This window comes from Phlebotomus papatasi, chromosome 2 (assembly GCF_024763615.1).
Source record: "Phlebotomus papatasi isolate M1 chromosome 2, Ppap_2.1, whole genome shotgun sequence".
NCBI lineage: Eukaryota > Metazoa > Arthropoda > Insecta > Diptera > Psychodidae > Phlebotomus > Phlebotomus papatasi.
Genome location: NC_077223.1, coordinates 37,522,109 through 37,545,846, shown reverse-complemented (window position 1 = coordinate 37,545,846; position 23,738 = coordinate 37,522,109). Strand labels below are relative to the sequence as shown.

Sequence of the window (23,738 nt, the reverse complement as noted above, 5' to 3'; positions counted from 1 at the left end):
TTTTATAATAACCAAGAAAAACATTTTATTTTTCATCTGTTTCGAAATAAATATAATATTATTCTGCATTACCATATATTTGTCATAAAATACTAAAGAAAATAGTATTTATAAAAAATTGTCAATAAATAAATTTTACACAAAAATACAATCATCAAAACTTTTTTTTTATGATTCGATGTAGTATCTCAGGCAGATTTTCTCTGTTTAGAGACCACCTCCTGACCTCTCAACACTGATCTTCTTTTTGAGTTTCTCCTTTTCATGTTGTTCCTCCTCAAGTTCTGCCATTCTCGCAAATCTGGAGTAGGCTACATTTCCGGACTTGATTGCTGACATCATCTGGATATTTACATCATTTTATTTTAATTCACTTCAATATTGTTCAAAATATATCAAATTTACCAAATTTCCACAAATTAATTTTTTTTAAGCACACACAAGCAAAAAGCACAAGACAATGCAAATTAAGAGAGATACGATTGTTATTGAGGAGAATTATAAAGACAGTCACCCAGATGAATTAGTCCAATTAGTCACAGTTTTCTAATGATAGATTAGAAGAGAGATACATGCTCAACCGTATCCTTTGAACGTATTTACTAAATTTAAAAGGAAAAACAAAATAACCTCAAGCTGGAAAATTTTCACATTTCATAACACTGTGATTTTGTCCAGGAATCCTCATGGTATTCTTTCAATTTCTTAGATTTAATGATTTACGAAAATACGTATCATTTTGTTTTCATTTGGTAATTAAGATAGTGTCTATTTCCGATTCTGCTAAACCCGATAAACCGACTAAATTCTCTTGAACTAATGAAGTTCGTCAAACCAATAAAAGAGGAGCTGTATCCTCTTTACATTCTGATCAAGCAGATAAAGCACGCCAGAAATTTTAAATTTTTCGCTACTTTCACCAAACATTTCTCGAAAACCAAACCTATTCTTAAGAATCAAATTTGTGGGTTTGATAGAGAATATTATCAGCAACATTTCGTTAATATACAACTTTTTTGTCAAATTGTTTTTTAACCCTGAGATTAAGATTCAAACGAAAATCAAGCACTCAGCCAAATAGAAAAAAACCTTTACAATTTTTTATAAGGTAAAGTGCCCTCGAGTCGACCGGTTTCTCGACTCGAACGGTGGTCAATATTTGAATGTTTTAATGGTGAATTTATATAAAATTGTCACTGATTCGTATTAGTTATGGAATAATTGACCTATTAATGTTAGATCATACGCCAAATATTAGTGCAAATATAAATAAATTGAATAAATAACTCTACCGGTCGAATTGAGGAACCGGTCGACTTGAGGGCACTTTACCTTATTTGGGTCTTTTCTTTTTCTATTCAGACAAATTGTGTTTTTCATCTTTTATTGTTCAAATTCTGTGAGTGTAATAATTTTTATTGTTATTTAAAATGTTTAGAAATATTTAATAAAGTTAATGGTAGTTAATGAAATAAAACAAATTAGTAGGGTAAGATGGGATAATCTGGAATCATGTCTAATTTGGAACTTTGAGATTTCCTGACAATTTTAGATGGCAAAAGGAAAAAGCAACGCAGAAGTAGGGGAAAGTGCCCATGCTTTGCAAGATCCCAAGCTTTACAATGACATAATTTTTCCTATGTTTCTAAATAAATACGACTCCACAATATATTTTAAAAAGAAGAGACTTTCCCCTAGTTTTTAAAATATAGAAAAGATGATTCAGATTTATTGAAAAACATACGAAAAATTTAGTCATTGTAATGGTTGGGACTGTGTAAAGCATGAGCACTTTCCCCTACTTTTCAAATGTAAAGTCTTGTACTTCTTCGTGGTTTCATTTTTCTCTTTGACTATCTGAAACAATGAAAAATCTCAAAATCCCAAAATAAGTATGATTCCCATTTACCCCATCTTACCTTATAACTATATTTCAGTCTTGAAAGAGTTTCTCTACCTCTAAAAACCTATTATTAAACATAAAAATATCCTTTTACCATTAAACCAGTTAACTTTAAAAAACTTATGGAATATTTTTTTAAATTGGTTTTTCAGTCTATCCATGATACGGTTTATTGTTTTGAAGATTTTTGCTATTTTTTTTTTGTTTTTACGTCGTTACCCTGATTTTCGGTTTAATAACCTTTTAAGGACGATTGCGTCACCGGTGACACAAAAATAAAATTTTCCTACGCCCATCTAAAGTTAATATCTTGTTCTAAAAACTCAGAAAGAATGATTTTTTCTGACCCCTAATTCTGGACCATTTCGTCCCTAAAGGGTGAAATTTAAACAAATCTTTTAAATAAAACTAAAAGGAAATCGAAGACAATTTTTAAAGAGTCGAAAAAGTTCAATATTGTCACACAGTGTAATGCTAAAAAGTAATAAAGTGATAAATTTATTTCTTGAAAAATTAGAAATTTTTTGTGTTGAAGAAATTCACATTAGATTTTTGGTTTTCTCAGTCCATTAAACCTCTCTAAACAATCTTATCTACCGAAGCCACTTTCACGTAACGGTTATAGGAAATTTTAGACACTTAATATTAAGTTTAATCAAAACTTTAAAAAAATGTGAAATCAGTGAAATCACAATAATGACGATATAAATATAAGATAGTTTCGTTTAAATTTAAAGTTTAAAGAGTCTTCAGACCCATACCATCCAGAATAAGCTTAATCTGGTTTTAAGCAGATATAAATTGATATTTCAATTTAATATTTCCCAATTTAAGAATATTAAAATTTAATTTAATACTTTAACGTTATTATTGTAAATTTTCTAGGTTTTCTAAAAGGGATTTAAAAACCGGTTCAAATCGATTCATGAAGCCGTAAACATAGAAAAGTTCACTAAAAAAATACTAAATACTCAAATTCACACAAGGCTTTTGTGTTGACCGTGTTGAATCATTAAACAACTTAATTATTCTCAAAAAATAATGTGAAAGTATTTTTGGGATATTAAAACAAAATTTGAAAAAGTAATACTTGAGTGAAACCAAGTATTACTTTCATTATTTAACTCTTGGGGGAAAGTGGGCCATCTATGAAATTGGGATGTTTTCCCCTTTTAAATTGGAACTAGATATAATTAATATTAATCAAGATATAATTTAGATTCACAACAAACCTGTTGTGAAGCTAAATTAGAATAAGGCAGAGCTCAGTTCCGTTAAAAAAAGAATAGAGAAGAAAATCACAATTTCAAAGGTACCCCAATTCAAAGGTATCTCTCCGAATCTCCCAGAACTATCCAAAATTTTTGAAAGCTAATTAGGAGGAAGTTGAGTAGCTTTGAATTAAGACATCTTTAAAATAAAACTCTTTTCTCCTATTTTTAAATATAGGACTAAACGGACTAAACCTTTTCATAACTTAAAAAACTTCGCAAAAGCTTTTGAGGCTAAATTATAAATTTAATTGCAAATTTGCAAATTTGAGGCTAAATTACATCGCGATAAGGTCCAGTTCCATTAGAAAATAAGAAATAAAAATATCCTATTTCAAAGGTTCCCCAATTAAAAGATATCAAAGACCCTTTGAATCAAAATAAAAATTTGTTCACCAGAAATTTCTAATTGAGGACTTAAACATTTTGAAATAAAATAAAATAAAATTGTCTTGTTGGATATCTTACAAACTAACTCAGAAACCTTTTTTTTGTTTTTTTTTTTAATATTAAGGTGGAGTTATACCACTTTTGAATTGGGGTACCTTTGAAATATGTTTTTTTTCTCCTATTTTTAAATGAAGCCGAACTTTATCATGGTATAATTTAGCTCGACACACCAATTGTGAAACTAAATTACATTATGATGGGCCTCAATTTCTTTTAAAAATATGCTAAAAAGACTAATTTCAAAGATGCCCCAATTCAAAGGTGTCCCAATTTCCCCCACGCAAATTCTAACTCACTTATAGTTCACAACAATCAAGCAGACTTAATCTTTAACCGTAATAGGGTCTTCAGATCTAAGGCTTAGCCATAAGGCTTAATTTCTCTAATTTCTTATCAGTCGAAAAGTTTTGGAGAATTTTGACTTAGAAATGCATTATTAAGGAGAATTAATCTATTTGAATCAGAAGAACAAATTAAATTTGTTGCTATTTAAGATTTTGAGACCTTTGGAAACTAGGCTAAACCTCTAGTCTGAAGACGGTCTAAAAAGTCTTCACTTAACTCTTTCGTCTCCTTTGGGACTCTGGGTACCCATGGAAAAAATAATTTTTTTAGACTATTTAGAATCGATAAAATTCCGATTCTTGTGGATGATTACAAACTATAAGGATGTCCAAATCTAGGATATTTTTTGCAGGATCCCAATTAACTCCTGAGCTAAGATATTCTTGGTCAAAAATCGTGAATTTACGATTTTCCGCTTCCTTGCACATATTGTGACTTTTTTCATATTTCTAGACCCGAATAAGGAAAAACCTCTCGGGGCCAATAAGTATGATAACTATCAATTACAGATTACATAAATTCGAAAAACAATTTTTTCATAAATTTTCAAAAAACTTGTTCAAAGTTGATGGGTACTCTCGTCCCCAAAAATCTAGAGGTCAAATGTAAGGTTATCCCGCCAATGTCCGCCATTTGCTTTTTGACACCAACCTTGTAAGAAAATTCAAGCGGGAGCGAAATTTTTGCCAATATGGCCGATAATTTTGACATTTGACAGCGAAAAAGATTACTTTCGGGGAAGTTTTTCCTATTCTTCCAGATTTTGGTGAATTCTGATTGTCCAGGGAGTGTTTTTTTGGCTCTTGAGAAAGCTTAATGTGTCTGCAATAACATCCTGTTGAGAGAAATGTGTGTTAAAGTGTTATTCTGTGAAATATTTTGAGGAATCTGTTGGCAAGCAGGAGCTGGGTGTCCTTTTCAGCACTTCCTGGACATCCCACAAGATACTGGTCAATAATTCTTCTTGTTTTAGTGATCAACATTGTAAAGGAGTCATTTGACACGCAAAAATAATTCACAAAATTGATATTATTGGCTTTTGGAAAATTGAAGTTTGTCCGAGTTTCTATCTTTTGCGTTCGTTAGGGGACGAGAGTTCCCATGAGTTTTCCAATTTCCCAGAGGCGGAGAAAATTCTTTCTCTACAAAAGTATCATATTTGACCACTAAGACTTACAATAAAGTGAGTTTTACTGAAATTCGTTCGCTGGATATGTTGTGGTCCGGAAAGAGTTAATCCCAAATTAAAATAAATCTTTTTTAAATCATTCTCATGAAAAAAACGTGCAATTTTGTTGCCCATCTAAGGTATTCAATAGGTAAGTTATGGCTTTAAGATTCCCTACAAAAATAGAACGTAAAAGGAATCTTAATTAACACGAAACATTTGAAACTGTAATTAAAAAAATAATTATTTTTAATTAACTTTAACTTTACTTTTTTTAATTAAAACATTATACCTATCTATTTAGAATCCAAAGTACCAGAATTTAAATGAAATTATGCTATTCCAATGAAAAATGATCAAAAATGAATCTTTCTCCTGAACAATTTTTTAGTACACGACTATTCCCAAGTAATTTTGCATTATCGGCTGGTTCCTATCTCGACTGTTTTCCCCAATTCTTGTTGCGTTCCAAAACCACTAACTAAAGGGACAGATAATCCTAACCGGCTTATGTAGGTGAGATTCTTAACGTGAGCTAACTCGGAGTGCATGCAAATTCGATTTGGAGCTGAAATTGTGAGTCGCCATTCAGTTATCTTGAATCAAATTCGTGAAATTATACAAATTTTGTATTTAAACCAAAATATCAAGGATTTGGATGAACTGACAGAAAAGTGTTATATGGGTGAAATGTAGACCAGAATGTTCTCTATAATTTTGCCGTAGAACTTGAACTCATCGATTACTCAGAAGCCAAGATAAGCGAGGTTTTTTGTTTCTTAACTCGTTTTTTCATCCAGAGTGCCCTAAGTAGTCATTTGTTGAACTTCAACTATATCAAAGAATTGTTGTATTTTGTGGGACTTTCAATTTAAAACCCTATTTTAAGTGTCTTGGTGGAGTAGAGGCAGTCAAATTGGCATCTGAGTGATTTCAAAGCGTTATTATGGGAAAAATCAATTTTTTCACACTTAAACGGCAAAATCGGAGTGATAGCGTAGTCTGAGCGGAAAATGACGTATGGACGAAATATAGAGACAGATGTGCTCTACAATTATGTTGAAGTAATCATCAAAATCGGTTCAGCGACAGTCGAGATAATTGAGGTTATGTGATATTGAAATTGGTTTTTCGACTGTGGCGCCCCTGGTGTTGGTCCCACGAAGTTCAAATATTCTAGAAAGTTGTAGCATTTGGTGAGATCTTTCGTTTAAGCCCTCATTCATCAAAATCGGTCACATAGAACCGGAGATATGATTTTTTGAATTTTGTGAACTTTGACCCCTCATATCTCCGGTTCTATTGAAACCACAGCGCACATACGCACTATTTTGGAAAAGTCCTAGACTGGACTACAACATACTAAAATTTCATTAACTTGCACAATGCCGTTTTTGAGAAAAGTGACTTTGAATTTCGATGAATTTTGATGCTATCACAGCGCCACCTGTGGTGACTTTTTGAACTTCCATCTGAAAGTGCTCATCGAGACGAAACCAAAAAGGTAAAATTTAGGTCGCTATGTTAGTTAGAACCGGAGATAGAGGCCGGTCAATGTTCGAACTTTGACCCCTTATAGCTCGGGTCAGGGGTTATGGATCGACTTAAGGTTTTTTTTGTTTGATAGGTATAATCAACGGCTACAACATACTAAATTTTCAGCCCGATGCACAATGGAATTTTTGAGTTATTTAACTTTTAATATTTAAAAATTTTCTTTTTAATAATAGCGCCCCTAGCGGTAGTTTTATGAACTTGCGATGTTAGAAGGGGAAGTGGCATTTCACGAGAGCTTTCCAAAAAGCCCTCACTTTTTAAATTCTGACAATTAGAACCGGAGTTATGGCCATTTTAAGAAATTTTTTTTGGACCCTTATAGCTCGGGTCAGGGGGGTCGGGGGACCTTAAGTTTGGTATTGATGGAAAGCTCTAAGGCCCAGCTATAACATACTAAAATTTGAGCCCGCTCGATGCCATAGGGGCGGAGCTATTGAGAAAACAAAAAAGGGGGGTCTTCAAAATGGCGGAAGGAGAGGTGGGGGGTGGGGGGTCAATTCACCAAGTTGCAATTTTCACCCGATATATAACCTTTGCCGAAAACCGCAAGTCGATATCTTTTTTAGTTTAGGAGCTATTAAGCTCCAAAGAGCGGCCGTAAAATAGCCACATATATATTCGTGATCAGGAAGTGGCGAAACACATTTTGGCCAAGTTTGAGGTCGATCGGACGACATGAAATTTTGTTAGGATTATAGTAGGTGAGATTGTTAAGAATCTCACCTAATACTTGTAATTTTTCTCTTGTCTCTCTGAAACAGTGAGAAAATCTCAAAGTTTTTAGCTTCTGTTCAAAATTACCCCTATTCCATTCTATTTTAAAATATTTTTTGGAATTTTTATACTTTCAATTATAAACTACGACTAAGGGCAGAATCACATTGACAACAAAATGCTCGCCGTAGCCTCACCGTATTTCATTAATTTACGCATTTTCATTGCAATTGTTACGCAAATTGTACATTATCGTATTACCTTATCTCATACCCGGTGGCACTAGGTATAAATAATAAAGAAAATTTAAGAAATAAAACAAAAATTCGATAAACGGTGAGCAAAAAAAACTGTAAGACAAATTAATCGTAGTTTTTTTTGGATCACCGTTTATCGAATTTTCGTTTTATTTCTTCAATTTTCTTATATTATTTTCACCTAGTGCCACCGAGTATGAGATAAGGTAATACGGTAATTAAAAAATTGCGTAATAATTGCATTGAAAATGCGTAAATTAACGAAATACGGTGAGCATTTTACTGTCAATGTGATTCTACCCTAAGTTTTAAATCCAATCGTATTTCTCAGTTTGCAAATAGTTTATATTGTTATGCACTCCACAAAATCGAAAATCAAGCATGATATGTGCAAAATGTGTAATTATTATACGAGCAAAGCATAAAAAAAATTGTGTTTTTGTATGTATCAACTAAGTGCATGCAATTGTTATTTACAATTAAATGAAGGAATAAGATGTGAAAATGGTTCTTAAAAAGAATATTCGTGAGTTGCTTTGAATGAAAGGAATTTTAGAAATGAGTTTTAGCATATTTTTGTCTCGACGTAATTTCTGGACAATTTTTTTCATACCAGAGTGTTGTTTATATACAAATTTTTGAAATATAAAAAATAAAACATTGGAAAATGTTTAGAAAGTAACAACAAAAAAGGAAGATAGTGTTTTTGGGTTTTAAAAAAGGGTCTTGAAACATTCGAACCTGTAAGTATTCGTCCAGTTCCACTTGACCATTCATATTTGTATCAATTTCACGCAGAATTTCATGCAATTCTTCACCAGAAATATCAGCTTCCCCAAAGTGCTGTCCATATGTACGAAATTCGAGGAAAATAAATGCATTTGAGGAGAAATTAAATAGAAGAAAATTTTAGGTTTATAGTTAGGTCTTTTAGGTCAGTTGATTTATGCGCAGTGATTTCCTGAAAGAAGTCCTGCTTCCACAAAATCTTTCAGGACTTTTCTGAAGTTGATTTTTCCGAAGGAGGGAAGTAACCGAATTTTTATTTCACATCGAATTTAGTAGCATGTCACAAAGAACTACAGCCCTATAATGTGATTTCTAGATAAAATTAATTATATTACTGGTAGAGTTGATGCACCTTCAGGCAGTTTTGTTAATACTTTTTTTTTTTGCTTAAATACTGCAAATTGGCAACATAGAAATTGATCTAAACATGACGCAGTTTGCAGATGATTCAAAATGCCGATGATTTGCTCTTTGCACAAATAATAATTTTTATCTTTAAATTACCTGAAGGTAATCCGATAATTCCAATCGTCCATTGTATGCCAGATCAAGTTCACCTAATATATTGTGCATATCATCGGAGCTCAACTTGGTACCTGCTTTCTATTAATTCAATACAATTCTTTTTCAGTAAATAGATCAAACGCAAAAAAAATACTTCTCCTCCAACAGATTTTTTTCTTGCTAACATTTTTACCATCCAACTGATGATGAATTTCCGTATGGGCTGAAAAATTAACAAATGAATTACTTACCTTGAGTCCTCTTCTTATATCATTAATTGACACGTATCCCTTATTTTCCTTGTCAATAATTTGGAATCGTTTGATGTACATCTGAATTTCTTCTTTAGTCAAGTTAATTGGAATCTTATCCCTTGATGCCCTATTGACCAACATTCCCATCTCATTAGACAAGAAATCTGTAGCCATTTTCAGTTGTTTCTGTTTGATAGAAAAAAATTAATAAATAAATTCTGAAATAATAAGCTTTTAACAGAGCAGCATACTTCTTTTTCGTCTTTGGACCACTTGAGTTCTTCTGCCATAATATCCACAATTGCAGGAAGAGCCTCCTGGGCTGCCTGTACATTAAGGAAGGCCAAGCGCAAACGCCTAGCAATCATATCAATTGTTGTGCAAGCATACTCTCGAACACCATAACGAATTTCCGCATCAATGTAAGGAAATTCAGGATGAATTTTTTTCCCAATAATCGGCCATCGTTTACCAGTGAGTGTAGCCAATTTGGCCACAGCAAATGCACGATCCCCATATGATTTAGCCAAATGTTGGGCCACTTCACAGTCCAATCCGAAATCCTGCACCAGACGAATATACATTGTTGGGGTCCAACCATGAGCACCCTCAATAAGTAATCCATCTGTCTGACATTCTACACTTTCAGGCTTTAAGCCACAAGCTAGAAAAATAGTGTATTTTAGGATTTATACAAATTGATAACTTGATATTTTGTCAGAAACAGGCATGTTAAACTCCTCTTTGCGATTCTATGTTTCAAATTTTCCACAAATTTCTGTAATTGGTATTTTGTATCTTCGGTAGATTACTGACGGCAATTCGTATAAGAAGGTCAAGGAGATGAACTCCCTCAGGATGCGTCAGGGGGTGCAATCCTATCAGGACAGGAAAACACAAAATTCTTTGCCAAAGCTTTCGACGCTTCAACGCGTCTTCCTCAGTAGTGGTCAAATCTGTGATTTGTCTCTGAAATTTTGTCCGCACTGTCTGTCTACAACTCCAAATGAGGATTTACAGGGAAAATCGGGAATTCGTCGCGGGTACTCCTTCTTCGACATTGATCTGAGGCCAACTCTGTATTTTGTATCATTTTATGTATACCTAAAAAGCCCAAAAATGTATAGCAGTCGCTCATATAGAAGAACTGTGCTAAATTTCGGACAGCTTGCAATATCGGACACTTCTCAAATTTCCATAAATTCTAAGTTTCTTTTTCAATTTCCAAAAATTGTAAAATGCTTTAAAAAATGCTGAAAAACTTGTTCCGCCTCTACGAACGAGATACTGTAAAAAATTTTTGGAAGAATTCCATGAGGGCAAATTCTTCAAGAAACTTGATGTCCGATTATTATTATTAATCGTATCGAGATATTGTATTACAAGGTAATAATTTTTTTACAATGTCAATTCTAGTAGTGGAAGAATCTGCTAAGTCCATTGTAGACCGCCCAGGAGCGCCTTCCCCTGATGTGAATACTTCTGCTATACTCCCAAAATTGTTGGGCGATTGCAGTACATTATATTACGTCTATTACATTATTATTACATGTGTGAAAATTGTCTAAATCAGACATTCAGATCTTTGCACCGGGCGGAACTCTGAGAGTCGAGTCAGAGATCTCATCCGCCTAAGAGCCAACGGTCTTGCCTATTACGCCACTGAGATCTCCAAGTCCGATATTGATGTCCGATATTGCACACAGAACAATATTTATATTTTTATTCAATTTTAAATGTATTGAGAATAATTTTAGAACAATTAACGAACTATTTTTAAAGGGTTTCTATTTTTAAATCTGTTTTGAAGAATTAATAACAAAAACTTTCATTTTTTTATTAAAAATATTGCAACTTTGGGGCATTATATATAACATGTCTGAAAGTTAGAATAGTTCTCCTAATGATATTTTAAAAAAAAATATTGTTGGCTCAAATTAAAGACTACAGAGAGAGCACTCGAACAAAAAAATCTAAAGCTTTTCACATAAAGATAATTTTATTCAAATAGAATAAAATATGTGTGCATGATACCAAGTTTTTCGAGCGTTGCAAGCAGTTCTCTTAAAGGTTGTAATACATTTAGCAGTATTTGAGTAAAAATGGTCAGTAAATACAAAAATTGAAAAAAAATGTAACCGTGTAAACAGACGGAATTCCCACGGGAATTCCCATGAGATTTTCCATTCCGGATGGGAATTCCGGATGGAAATTCCCATATTGAACTGTCAAATTTTTACCATCTGCTCTATGCGCCTCTGGTGGACTTCAAGCGCAACACAAAAATGCTCCGAAGATTTGAATTTCAAATTTTGTTTTTTCCGAATATAAATAACGGAATGTGTATTTAGAAGATATTTTACGTACTTTATTTTATTAAAGTGGCTTTATTATACCACAAGGATATTAGTAATATTATCTATTTATACATTTCATGGAAAATCTTTTAAAATTTCTCGAGAAATGATTAGAAACGTTGTTATAGCGTAAATATCTTGTCAAAAACCCCCAATTAAAGTGGATAAATCAACGACAGGCTTTGGATATCTTTGCTGATAGGACCTATTGATTAATTTTCGTTTAATTGTAGTGCTGATAATTTAAAATTTTATAAAGTGTTGGAAGAAAATGTATAAAATATCCCTGGGTGACCAAGCAGTCAATTCATTCGGAACAGAGATGTTTACAAAAATTAGTTAATTGTATAATAATTGAATACAAATTGTTTTAAAAAACAAGAAGACTGTAAAATATTTTAAAATTTTATTTCCAAAAAAAAGTAAACAATAAAAAATATTGAAGTAATATTTTATATCCGAAAAGGCAGTTTATTTGGTTTCTGGCTATAATTTTCATCAGTGAACTTCGATAGTTCTTACTATTCTTTGTATTTCCTTATCTACATTATTATATTCTTTACATTTTTAATAATGAGATTTATTGAAAAAGATAAATTTTGAATCTGCCTTTCCAATCATTTAAACCTCTTCTGAAATGTTATTGATGAATATTTAATTTAATCCAGAAACACTAATCCTTTCAAAATTATTATAGTATTATTATTCGATTTCAAATTTGCTTTTAAAATCAATGTTTTGATCACTACAGGAGATTTTACATGTTTTTTCATATATTATTTGCTTAAAAACACTCCAAATTAAATTTTCGGAATTCTCCGGAAGCAAAAAGCTATCTCGAGCGAGATAGCTTTTTTCCATATTAGAAAATTGAATATTTCACCCTCCAACGGAAAATTTCCATTTGAAATTCAAAATATTTCAAGACATTCGGGCAGTTTCGTGCACTTTTGCAGAGGGCGCTTGTATAGCAAATTTACCATTTGCTCGTGGGAATTCCCGTGGAAATTCCGTCTGTTTACACGGAAAAAGTCGGGATATACACATAACAGTTAGTGACGCACCACACGTTTACATTGGTCACCGAAAACAAGGCAACTCACAAACAAAAAAACCTCCCTCTCATGCACCGACATTGGAGGTGACCTCGTGATCAATTTTCCCGAGGCCATGATCGCCCATCGCAGTTCATGAATTGGTGATAGATTTCTATGGATCTACGAAGGGCTATTATTGAGACAGTGGTTTCGAGCCTTTTAGTGTATATTTTTAGGCGCCTGAGGCTCTCCACTGTCTCTTTGGGGATCTCTCTACGAGTGCCAACTACGATTGGCAGCACTGCACTCGAGGTAGCTGTGCTGTACAGCTCCCGGACAGTGTCTAGGAGGGGCGTATATTTGGAGACTTTGTCCCTGTTCCCGGTGGTTAGGCCATCTCTGTCCTCGTGGCGGACTGTTATGTCGACCACGAAGACCCCTTACTGGTTCATCACTACCAAGTCAGATTTGGGATTTCCGCCACCAGGAAGAGACATTGTCTGCTCCTTTAGGAGCTCCGCCCCATGATCGCGACTAGCGATTTCATCCACGACAAAGTCGCGGATTTCATCATGTCGTCGCATCCTTCTGCCTTTGGTATGTATGCAGATGCCCACAATGTGCCCCAGTGTTTCTGGCATGGCGCCGCACTTTCGACAATTAATGTCATTACATTATGCTGGATAAACTGGTTGGTCGCCACCTTGTTCCATAACGTGTTAGTACTTTGAGTTAGTATTAGTATTTAGTTAGTATTAAGGTACTTAATAAATACACAATGTGTAAGCAGCCTGGCTATCTCGATTATGTATCTATAGCACTGAATATTACATGTATGAATACATGAGTGACTATTATAGTCTATTACCTAATCCTTTCTAAAGTTTTTGAGGCTTTACTTCTTGAACAGATCACTGCTTATTTAGACTCTCCGCGTCTTCTTGTCTTGTTAGTCAGGATTTCGCACTGGGCACAGTACTACTTCTGCGCTACTGCGTGTCCAACATGATATTGCCCAATCTCTGTATAATCGTGAAGTTGTCGTTCTACTTATTCTAGATTTTTCCAAGGCTTTCGATAGCATCTCTTATGACCTCCTCTGCTTCAAACTGTGCGGTAAATTCAATTTCTCTTCTTCCGTCGTGTCTATAATTGGGTCCTACCTTGGTGGACGCACTCAGAGAGTCAGAGCGAGTGGCCGCCCGTCTGAGTTTGCAAGTTTGCTTTGTGGCGTAGCTCAGGGGTCGCTATTGGGTCCACTTCTCTTGTCCTTGGTTATCAGTGACAGTGACCTTCCATCGTTCTTACTCGGTTGCTTTTACCACCTATATGAAAATGACCTGGAAGTGTTTTCTGATGGTGATCCAGGTAATCCAACAGAGACCCTTGATCACATAAACATGGTTTTAGTTCGCATTGAGTCTTAGGCAAATTTGGAATGACCTTCATTTAATAAACCCTAAAAAGACACTTATAATATCTAAAAGACCGTTGAATAGTCCGTTTATCCGTCTCACACGGAGAATCCATTCCGTTTGTTGAGAAAGCACGCAGTCTCGGCCGCATCTTCAATTCGTTCTTCTCCTGGTTAGACTACATTTCACATATTAACGAAAGAGTTTACTATACTCTGCGAACGCTTCGTAGGTATCGTGAGCTAAGCTCATGCCAAAAAATACTTGACTACTCTTGGTTAAGGCGTTGCTCATACCCATAATAATCTATGGGACTGAACTGTTCTTTGCAGCAAATTGTGAGACGCTGCCGAAGCATTCCGTGACTCCCCGCGGCTGTGTCAGGTATGTTTGTGGCCTCGGCTCCCGTGATCACATCTCTGAGCATCGTAAGATCTCAGTGGGTTGTGATCTCCTATCATTTCTCCGTCTGAGAGCGGTGTCATTCCCTTTCCTTTTGAAAATCTCTGGGAGGCCGCATACTTAGCCTCACTCCTGATTCCTGGAGCCTCTGCCAGGGTCCGTGGACTCTTGGTTTCTAGAGCTAGCTCGAATCAGTTGTCTCATATAATTCTATTCTCCTGTAAGCCAGACTATCCGTTGATGGAATAATAGGCTACTTCCTTAATTACTTACTTAGGTGCCGCTACGTCCCATTGAGGGACATGGCCTCTTGCACCATCCCTCGTCATTCTCCGCGATTCAAAGCGATAACCCTCCAGCGCTTTAGCACACCCAGTCGTTTAAGGACCTCATCCACTACATCCTGCCATCTCCTTCGGGGGCATCCTCTAGATCGAACTACTTCCGGCTTCGCATTCAGTAGCTTCTTGGGAATTCTATCATCTGGCATCCGGTGCACATGACCGAGCCAGTTCAGTTGTTTCGCCCGAATGGAGGCAGCAATGTCGGGCTGTCCATAGAGTTGCTCTAGTTCGTGGTTCATTCTAGTACGAAATTCCCCGGTCGAAACATCCCAGAGAGCTCCAAAAAATATCCGTCGGAGAATTCGTCTCTCAAAGATCAGTAGCGTACTTTCTTCGACGCGTGTCAGTGCTTCTTCTTCTTCTTCTATTTTATGTAAGGCTGTCGGACTCACTCGGGTCTATTCCAGCAACGATAAAGTTCCCTGTTCGACATGCCGCGACTGTGGCGGCCTCCCAAATGTTCAGAAAGTCGTGGTCATCAAAGAAAACTATTGCTTCAACCGCGTTCGCTTTTTCCCAGCCCGTAAGGATTTACATTGGACCGAACCCTGTTCCGAACGCGTTTGCTGAACGATGTTTAAACAGGGAACTTTCGTTGCTGGGATATAGCCAGTGTCAGTGCTACTACCTCCAAACCATAGGTAAGGATGGGCTTAACCATGGTGGTGTATATTTTGATCTTTGAAGACCTTGAGACGTTCCTCGCTCGGAAAATTGATGATAGAGCATAGAAGCGTCTACTTCCCGCCGCGAGCCTCTCATTAACCTCCATTCTGACGTCATTGTCCGTTATCAATACCGACCCGAGGTACCTGAAGTTCCTTACAACCTCAAAATTCCACTGGTCAATAGTGACATAGTAGGCTACTTCCAGTCTTAATCATCTACTTTTATTTTTTTCTCATTTACCTTTGAATTATATCCACTTACTTTTAATTCTAGTTTTTTTCGTTATTCTTTTACCAAACCTTGTAAGAGGGGCGAACCCTATTTGCTTAAGAAATAAATAAATAATATTATATCGGTTGAGAAGATATAGAAGATATAAAGCCTTTTTTGTATACTAGTTTCATTAATACACTGAACGAATTTAAGCCTGTTATAACACCAGAACTGAAATTAATTGGCCTTGAACCCGAGACCTCAAGTCATAGATAGAGTGTTCTATCTATTAATTCATTGAGGACCCTAATAGTTTTTTTTATTAAACCATGATGTCTCTTCTGAGCATTTTTGCGATACTTAGAATCGCTACTGGCCATCAAATGAAAGTCGCAAGTCCTAGGTTTGACATGCCTGTTCTTGAACCAATTACCAACAATACTAACCTGCAATAGCGGCGTCCATGGTATGACACGCCATAGCACGATACGTTGTCCACTTGCCACCTGCAATTGTGACTAAATTGGACGGACTAACGTGTACAATGTGATTACGTGCAAGTGATTGTGTGTCTTCTTTGTTTGGGTCTGAGACAAGTGGACGAATACCGCTCCAGGCGCTCAGTACATCACCACGACGAACCTCAACGTCCTTATTCAGATAATTTTTAATCTCAGTGAGAATGAATTGAATCTCATCTTCAGTTGGTTTTGGATTGTGCGTAACATCGCATGGCAAATCCGTTGTACCAGCAATTGTTTGCCTTTGCCATGGCAGGAAAAAGATTACACGCCCATCAGATGTTGATGGATCAAGTAAACCCATTTGTTCAGGACTATAATATCCAGGCAGTACAATATGAACACCAGAACTGGGACAGCAAATACTTTTTACATTGGGATCATCCATCTTTCGGATGTGATCTGTGAAGGGCCCAGTAGCATTGATTATGCATTTGGCTTTAATGGTCCATTCTTTGTTCGAAATACAATCCTGTTGAAATCAAAAATTACGAAATAGAAAAAACCTAAAGTTGACTAGGAATCCTTAGTTTACCTTAACATTGGCACCGCAGAGGACTTCCTTTCCGGATGAATCTTTTTTCTTAATAAGTCCGGTAACTTGAACATGATTGCAGACAGCAGCTCCATGTCTAGCTGCTGTCAATGCAATGGCTAAATTCATACGGGCATCGTCTTGTTGGCCATCATAGTAAACAATGGCACCACATAATTTTTCACCCTTTAACATAGGGAAAAGTTCCAGGGCATCTTTCTTCGACAAATAATACGAAGATTTAACATTTCGATCACCAGCTACAAAATCATACGCCTTAATGCCCACCCAATAGTATGGCACTTGCCACCATCTACGCCAAGTAAAAGCAATTTTAGGCATTTTGTATTTGCAATCATAAAATATTACTCACTTATAAACTGGAAGCATAATAGGCAACGGGTGAGTCAAATGAGGCGCTGATTGTAGCATTGATGCCCGCTCATGCAAAGCCTCTTTAACCATTCTATATTGCTCAAAATCCAGCTGAAAAATTAATGCAAACATAAGATCAATAATCATATTCAGTAAACTTAAATGTAACGCAAAAAATTCCAAGACAAACATTTACTAAAGCTGCACGTTGAGCAACTACTACAAAAACATTAAAAATAAATTATTCTTATGTGAATAGAAGACAACAATGAACACAAATTAAAGAAATTTTCAAAAGATCATTACCCCCAAAATAGCCTTTTGCAGATATCTCACGCCACCATGAATAAGTTTGGTGGATCGGGATGATGTTCCACTGGCAAAATCATCTGCTTCGACAAGAGCTGTCTTTAACCCTCGTGTAACAGCATCAAGAGCACATCCGGCTCCCGTAGCTCCTCCACCAATAATCAATACATCGAATTCTTCACCACTTTGTAACTTTGTGACTTGCTCATTCCTCAACGGAAGCGGTCTCTTTGCCCTCTTCATTGGCTTTGCGGCCATTTGAACCTTCAAAGAATTGAAAGATCTTGTGAAAATCCTAGTAAAACTATAAAATAAAAGTAATTGCTAACGAAAATATAGCAATAAATGCTCTGCTAATAAAACCCGAACTATTCGATACGCAATATCTCCTTTCGAGGCCAACACCTTTGGGGATGGTGAAGGCGACTGTTCTGCATTATTGGTTTAGTCGATCGTATAGTATCAGAGAGTACGGACGGGAGTCCGTATTGAGCCGTACAAGTAGTAGGACGTAGTGCAGAGAGCTCGCAACAGTCTGGAGCCCACGCCAGGCGATTGCACAAGCAGGTCACCTCCTTAATATGGTGATGCAAATTAATTAATTTCAGGTGGCATTTACAATTAGGAAAGAATAATACAACCAATTGTCGGTCTTGGCCTGAACTTAGTTTGCTGTTTTATTACCAAAAAGTTCGCTTCTGGAGACTTTTCACGTTGCATGGATCCTTATACGTTTCCACTGCACGTAGCTAATACATCAGAGGCGTACTATGTATTATAATCATTTTAATTTGTCTCAGCATAAAAGGTGTAGAATATATATAACAAGAACAATTCAGTATGCTGTAACTGTTTATGAATTTCAGGAAATCTTGTACTTAAATGGCTAAATCGTTAAATCATTAAATATTTCGTAGATGGAGGTACCAAGCTATGGGGATACTTTTATAATAACCTCGTCGCCAAGTGTGTAGGTCTCGGTACTGATCTGGGTAATGCTTATCGTTAATATTGTCGCTAAGTTCTCCTCTAGGATCAAATGCATTCGTAAGCCTGGAATTCTTCATTGCTAAATGTATTCCTTTATTCTACTTTCGCCTCATGGTTTATCCTAGTTTCGCTAATTTCGCTGATATGAATAATCCGTGCTGTACAAACGTTGTATATGCCAATTTAATGACAACGTTGGGCAGTATCCCAGAAGGTGCTTTACTGTTTCGTAAGCAACTTTGCACCATCTGCATGCCGGGCTGTCACCAAGTCGCAACCCAAATTAAATAGTTGGGCATTTAGCCAATGTTCAGTGTGCAACCACATGAGAATTCTTGTAGAGTTACTAGGGAAGTCTGGTGATACTTTGGTGAATATGTTCATAGGAAGTCCTTGTAGACCCACTGACGCAGTAATGCTTTCCTTTTTTGTATTACTTATTTACTTAATTGGTGTCAATATCTCTTCAAGGAATTGGGTCTCACGCTATCATGCTACAGTCATGACAACATTCCGCCGACAACCTATAATAACTTAGCATTCCCAGCTGGTTTAAGACTCTTGCTCGGAAAACATATTGGTAAATGACTTCCCGCTCATAGTTCGTCTGGATGCGATATACAATACTCCCCGTTAGTTGGTTCTCTTACAGGGTCATAGGTTCATTTTAAAGTTTATCTCCCGAAGATCAGTAGCGATTATTATTCAGCTTCGGTTATTTGCAGTACTTCTAAACTATTAGTGACAATAAGCTTCACTGGTTTTGTATTACAGCGATCTCAGTGGCGCAATAGGCAAGACCGTTGGTTTTTGGGCGGATAGATTTCCGGCTTGATTCACAGTTGTGAGTTCGAGTTCGAGTCCCAAAGAAGAAAAAAGACATTCTCGCTGTGATATTACGTAATAAAACGCACCGCCTCTACCCAAAAACTGCGAGAGCATAGAAAAAGCATCCACATTGCGAAGAAGGTGCTCCTGATCGATCTATGATCAGTAAATTCTTTCAACACGGGATACACGACAACATGATTGAATTGTAACAAATATATCCCAACCCGATACGATTAATAATACCTGGTTTTATATATCATCATCATCGATGACCAAAAGATGTTGTGGAGACTCCAAATGGGGTCGTCCTGTGACTCTGGTTTCAGATCACTTTTTTTTCAATTACAATACTGACTTTTTGGTTGCTTTGCTTTAATTTCGGAAGCTAGTACCGGTGGCCTTGCTTAAAGTTTCCATCGTGACTGAACTATCTTATTTAATTTAGCTCCCTTTCTAATTCCAGGAATTCCTCATTAGGAATTCAGGATGAATATCAAGATAACGATCTTCTGGAGACAATCGTTTAAATCTACTAATAAATTTCACCATTATTATATCCTTGTTATAATGTTGAAATTTGAGAGTAGAATTAAACGATTGTCTCCAGAAGATCGTTATATTGAAATTTATCTTGAATTCCTAATGAGTAATTCCTGGAATTAGAAGGGGAGTTAAATTAAAGAAGATAGTTCAGTCACAGTGGAAACTTTTTTCTTGGGTACCTGAAGATAATACACGCGTATCTCTTTGATCTAGGGAATCCAGACTTTTTTATTTCTAGACGTGTATCCTAATTTTGTAGTCTTCCCAAGAGGTAGTTAACTTTTCGGACTTATCAACATAGATCACTAGTTTATGAGTGTCTCTGGAGATAAAGGGGCGCTTTTGTTTATAGGCTTTTAGAAAATACACACCCTACGTGTGTTTGGGTCACCGGTGCTCTCGCCTATCTTATTTTCATGATCTTTAGGAATCATTTGCTACTAATCGAATGTTACCCTTAATGGGTAACACAGTTATTGAAGCCTTACATCCACCTTCTAAATCAAGGGGAGATGAATAGTTCCACTTGATCTTGAAAGTTGCGTCCTCTATGAGTTTGCACCATCGGCATTCCCTCAACAAAAGACCACAATAAACATGCATGTGAGCAAGTATCAAGTAGTAGTAAGATCATTAATATTTGAAAACCAAGTTGTAATGCACAAAATTCGTCACAACAATATTTCTTTAGCGCCACACCGCTCTACAAACTTTTTTTTTATTTTTTTTGGAAACACTTAGACATCTCTTGGAATTAAATCCAAAGTTATTAAGCAGTCATCAATTTTTTAATTTTTTTTTTTTGGAAACACTTAGATATCTCTTGCAATTAAATCCAAAGTTATTAAGCAGGCATAATTTTTTTTTTAATTTTTTTTGGAAACACTTAGATATCTCTTGGAATTAAATCCAAAGTTATTAAGTAGGCATCAATTTTTTAATTTTTTTTTGAAACACTTAGATATCTCTTGGAATTAAATCCAAAGTTATTAAGTAGGCATCAATTTTTTAATTTTTTTGGAAACACTTAGATATCTCTTGGAATTAAATCCAAAGTTATTAAGCAGGCATCATTTTTTTAATTTTTTTTGGAAACACTTAGATATCTCTTGGAATTAAATCCAAAGTTATTAAGCAGTCATCAATTTTTTAATTTTTTGGAAACACTTAGATATCTCTTGGAATTAAATCCAAAGTTATTAAGCAGGCATCATTTTTTTAATTTTTTTTGGAAACACTTAGATATCTCTTGGAATTAAATCCAAAGTTATTAAGCAGTCATCAATTTCTTAATTTTTTTGGAAACACTTAGGTATCTCTTGGAATTAAATCCAAAGTTATTAAGTAGGCATCAATTTTTTTTAATTTTTTTTTTGGAAACACTTAGATATCTCTTGGAATTAAATCCAAAGTTATTAATCTGGCATCATTTTTTTTAAATTTTTTTTGGAAACACTTAGATATCTCTTGGAATTAAATTCAAAGTTATTAAGCAGGCATCAATTTTTTAAAATTTTTTTTTGGAAACACTTAGATATCTCTTGGAATTAAATTCAAAGTTATTAAGCAGGCATCATTTTTTTTAAAATTTTTTTGGAAACATTTAGATATCTCTTGGAATTAAATCCAAAGTTATTAAGCAGGCATCAATTTCTACAAGCTTATCTAAGCTTATCACTGATTTTTAACAACTTCAATCTTGAATATCCACTTTTAACAACTATCTTCAAGACTTAAGAAAACTTTCACTATCATAGAACACTCACATAAAAATACTACTCTTCACTAAAATCAGTCCAAATTGATCACTATATTACTAATTTTCACTATATTATCACCATTATCACTAACCATGTGAACATTCTATGTATTCCTTTCCGGATTTTTGGAATAATAGTATGTTAACACGATGTAAACAAATATTCTCGAATGCGAGACACAACAACTTTAGTAGATTGCGTCACACAATTTCGTCAGTTCCAAATATCCAAAAGTCCATCATCTCACCTTGTAGGGTGAATCATTTTGATTGTTGAATGCCCAGGCAGCTAAAGCAGTACCAGCGCACAATCCTACAGTTGTTATACCAAATTTACGAAATCGCGATGCCATTTTCTTCCTTATTCACAAGAACCCCAGATAATGATGGTCTGCAAAAAAAATTGAGGAAACATAAAAAAATCAGTGGTGAGTTTAATCACACGAGAAAATTTAAAATTAAACATCAACACTTGTATGATAAAATAGCGTGGGAGAAGAAGTCACTGCACGAGATTCTTGAATCAGCGAAACAATACGTGTTCAGCATTTTTTTTCCTGAATACCCAAATGAATTGAAGAAGTGAAAAAGCAAGAGAGACAGCTCTACTAATTATAGACCTTCAGCAGCAGACAGATACTCTTGACCCATCAAGGTGAATGGATTTTCTCCTAATCAAAAGTAGGAACTACACATTCTGTTATCGCGACTTACGATAACTCAGCTGAATATTAGATCGGAACACGCATGTACAACATGTTTATGTATTTATTGTATACACGACAAATGTGTGTGATTGAAAGTGGGGGAATTTATTTAAAGAAAATTTGGCACAGAACAACCCGAAAGTGCATCCCAAATCAACGAGTATACTATCATGAAGAACTGATTCAGAATAATACCCTTGTCTTATCGGCTGAAATTCTTTCCCAATCTTAACTTAATTGTATGATGATGTCATTTTTCTATTCATGAGGCGCTTATTAATCATATGTTTCCGCGAAATATTCTGCTGATCACTGATTTATCACTTGAGTGGTCTTTTTGATAAAACTGCAGAAACTTTGCTATGCCAATCAATTGAGAAATCACTTGCATTATGTAATTGAATGCAGCAGGTGAGATTGAGAGAAGGTCACATATTTTTTTTTAAAGAATTTAGAGCAAAATTGTATCTTTAAAACAATTTAGCTTGTATCTAAATCCATAAAATCACTCCTATTCCAGTAATTTTACATATAATCTATACCTGAGACAGTAATTTTCTTATTTTTCACTATCGAAGAAATCTATAATCACTACTCGATCGAGAGATTCAATTGAAGTTCGATTGCACAATTAATACATTTGCTAATTGTCACTACAATTTTCAGCCAACACCAGACTGAAAATCGTCTTGATCGAGCGAAATACTCTCGTACAACTGCCAAAGATTTTCCCGCAACAACTCGCGAGAGATCGTGCGGCCGCTCAATATAAACGTCGATAGTTTTCGCAAAATACTCGGGCACGCGATTTGAAAAAAGTTGTATTGACAGAGAAATACTAAACGAATCTAATCTTATTGATAAAGATTTGATACAACTATTTGATCAGTAATCCAAACATAACAATGCTTATCTTATCAAAAATCAGCATTCAACTCTATAACACAATAATTTTGGATATCGATTTTTATTTAGTGTTGATTTAATTATTTAATGTCTCAATCTTAAGTTTTTTATCAAAATTTTAGTAATGGTACTTTACTGTGAAATAAAGAGTGGTGAAAAGGACCCCTAAGTTAGTTATAAGTTAGGGATTTGTTTAGTAACGAATTTTATTGAGCAGTTTGTTCATTTTTACACACTGTTATCCAACGATATTATGCACAAGTGAGAATTATCATCTAGTGAGCACCTGTCATATTTTTTTTATTCGATCCTTTAAGCTTGTTATCGGATTAGAGGCCAAACTGTAAGAGATATCAACTACGGGTCTTCAGGGACCCCCCGCAAGTCAGTATTATATGTCTAGAGGTGTTTTTCTCTTTCCCTTCCCTTCCAAAATCATGTCTAATAATTAAGATGAACATTTCACCCACCTGACAAAAAAAAACTCCATTTAGAATTTCTCAAGATCAAAGTTCGACTATTCTTGAGGGCTTATTTCTCAACCGATTTTATCAAATTTCAATTTTATGGAAAGGTCTTGAAATTTCCAATCAGCCTGATTTGGTTTCAATCA

At 35.2% G+C, this 23,738-nt stretch overlaps 1 protein-coding gene across 2 annotated transcripts; it reads right to left on the bottom strand.

The window, feature by feature from the left end:
• On the bottom strand, nt 1-22,962 carry LOC129804079 (glycerol-3-phosphate dehydrogenase, mitochondrial). Of its 2 annotated transcripts, none has more exons than XM_055851110.1 (10): nt 22,762-22,962; nt 21,761-21,903; nt 17,387-17,653; nt 17,079-17,191; nt 16,706-17,018; nt 16,096-16,642; nt 9,464-9,876; nt 9,210-9,398; nt 8,959-9,057; nt 1-342 (listed from the first exon to the last, which is right to left on the bottom strand). In XM_055851110.1, the coding sequence occupies exons 2-10, from the start codon at nt 21,863-21,865 to the stop codon at nt 208-210; spliced, it is 2,181 nt and encodes a 726-aa protein (XP_055707085.1). In that variant the 5' UTR covers nt 21,866-21,903; nt 22,762-22,962; the 3' UTR covers nt 1-207. The 2 variants fall into 2 exon arrangements, with proteins under 2 accessions (XP_055707085.1, XP_055707084.1); XM_055851109.1 differs by lacking the exon at nt 8,959-9,057 and adding an exon at nt 8,407-8,508 and having other exon boundaries at nt 22,762-22,960.
• Between the last annotated feature and the right edge of the window lie 776 nt (nt 22,963-23,738).

Coding starts and splice junctions, on each gene's coding strand:
- LOC129804079 (XM_055851109.1), bottom strand. CDS start 21,865: ATGGCATCGCGATTTCGTAAATTTGGTATAACAACTGTAGGATTGTGC. Junction 17,192..17,386: donor TGCAAAAGGCTATTTTGGGG/GTAATGATCTTT, acceptor TTAATTTTTCAG/CTGGATTTTGAGCAATATAG. Junction 17,019..17,078: donor ATTATGCTTCCAGTTTATAA/GTGAGTAATATT, acceptor TACTTGGCGTAG/ATGGTGGCAAGTGCCATACT.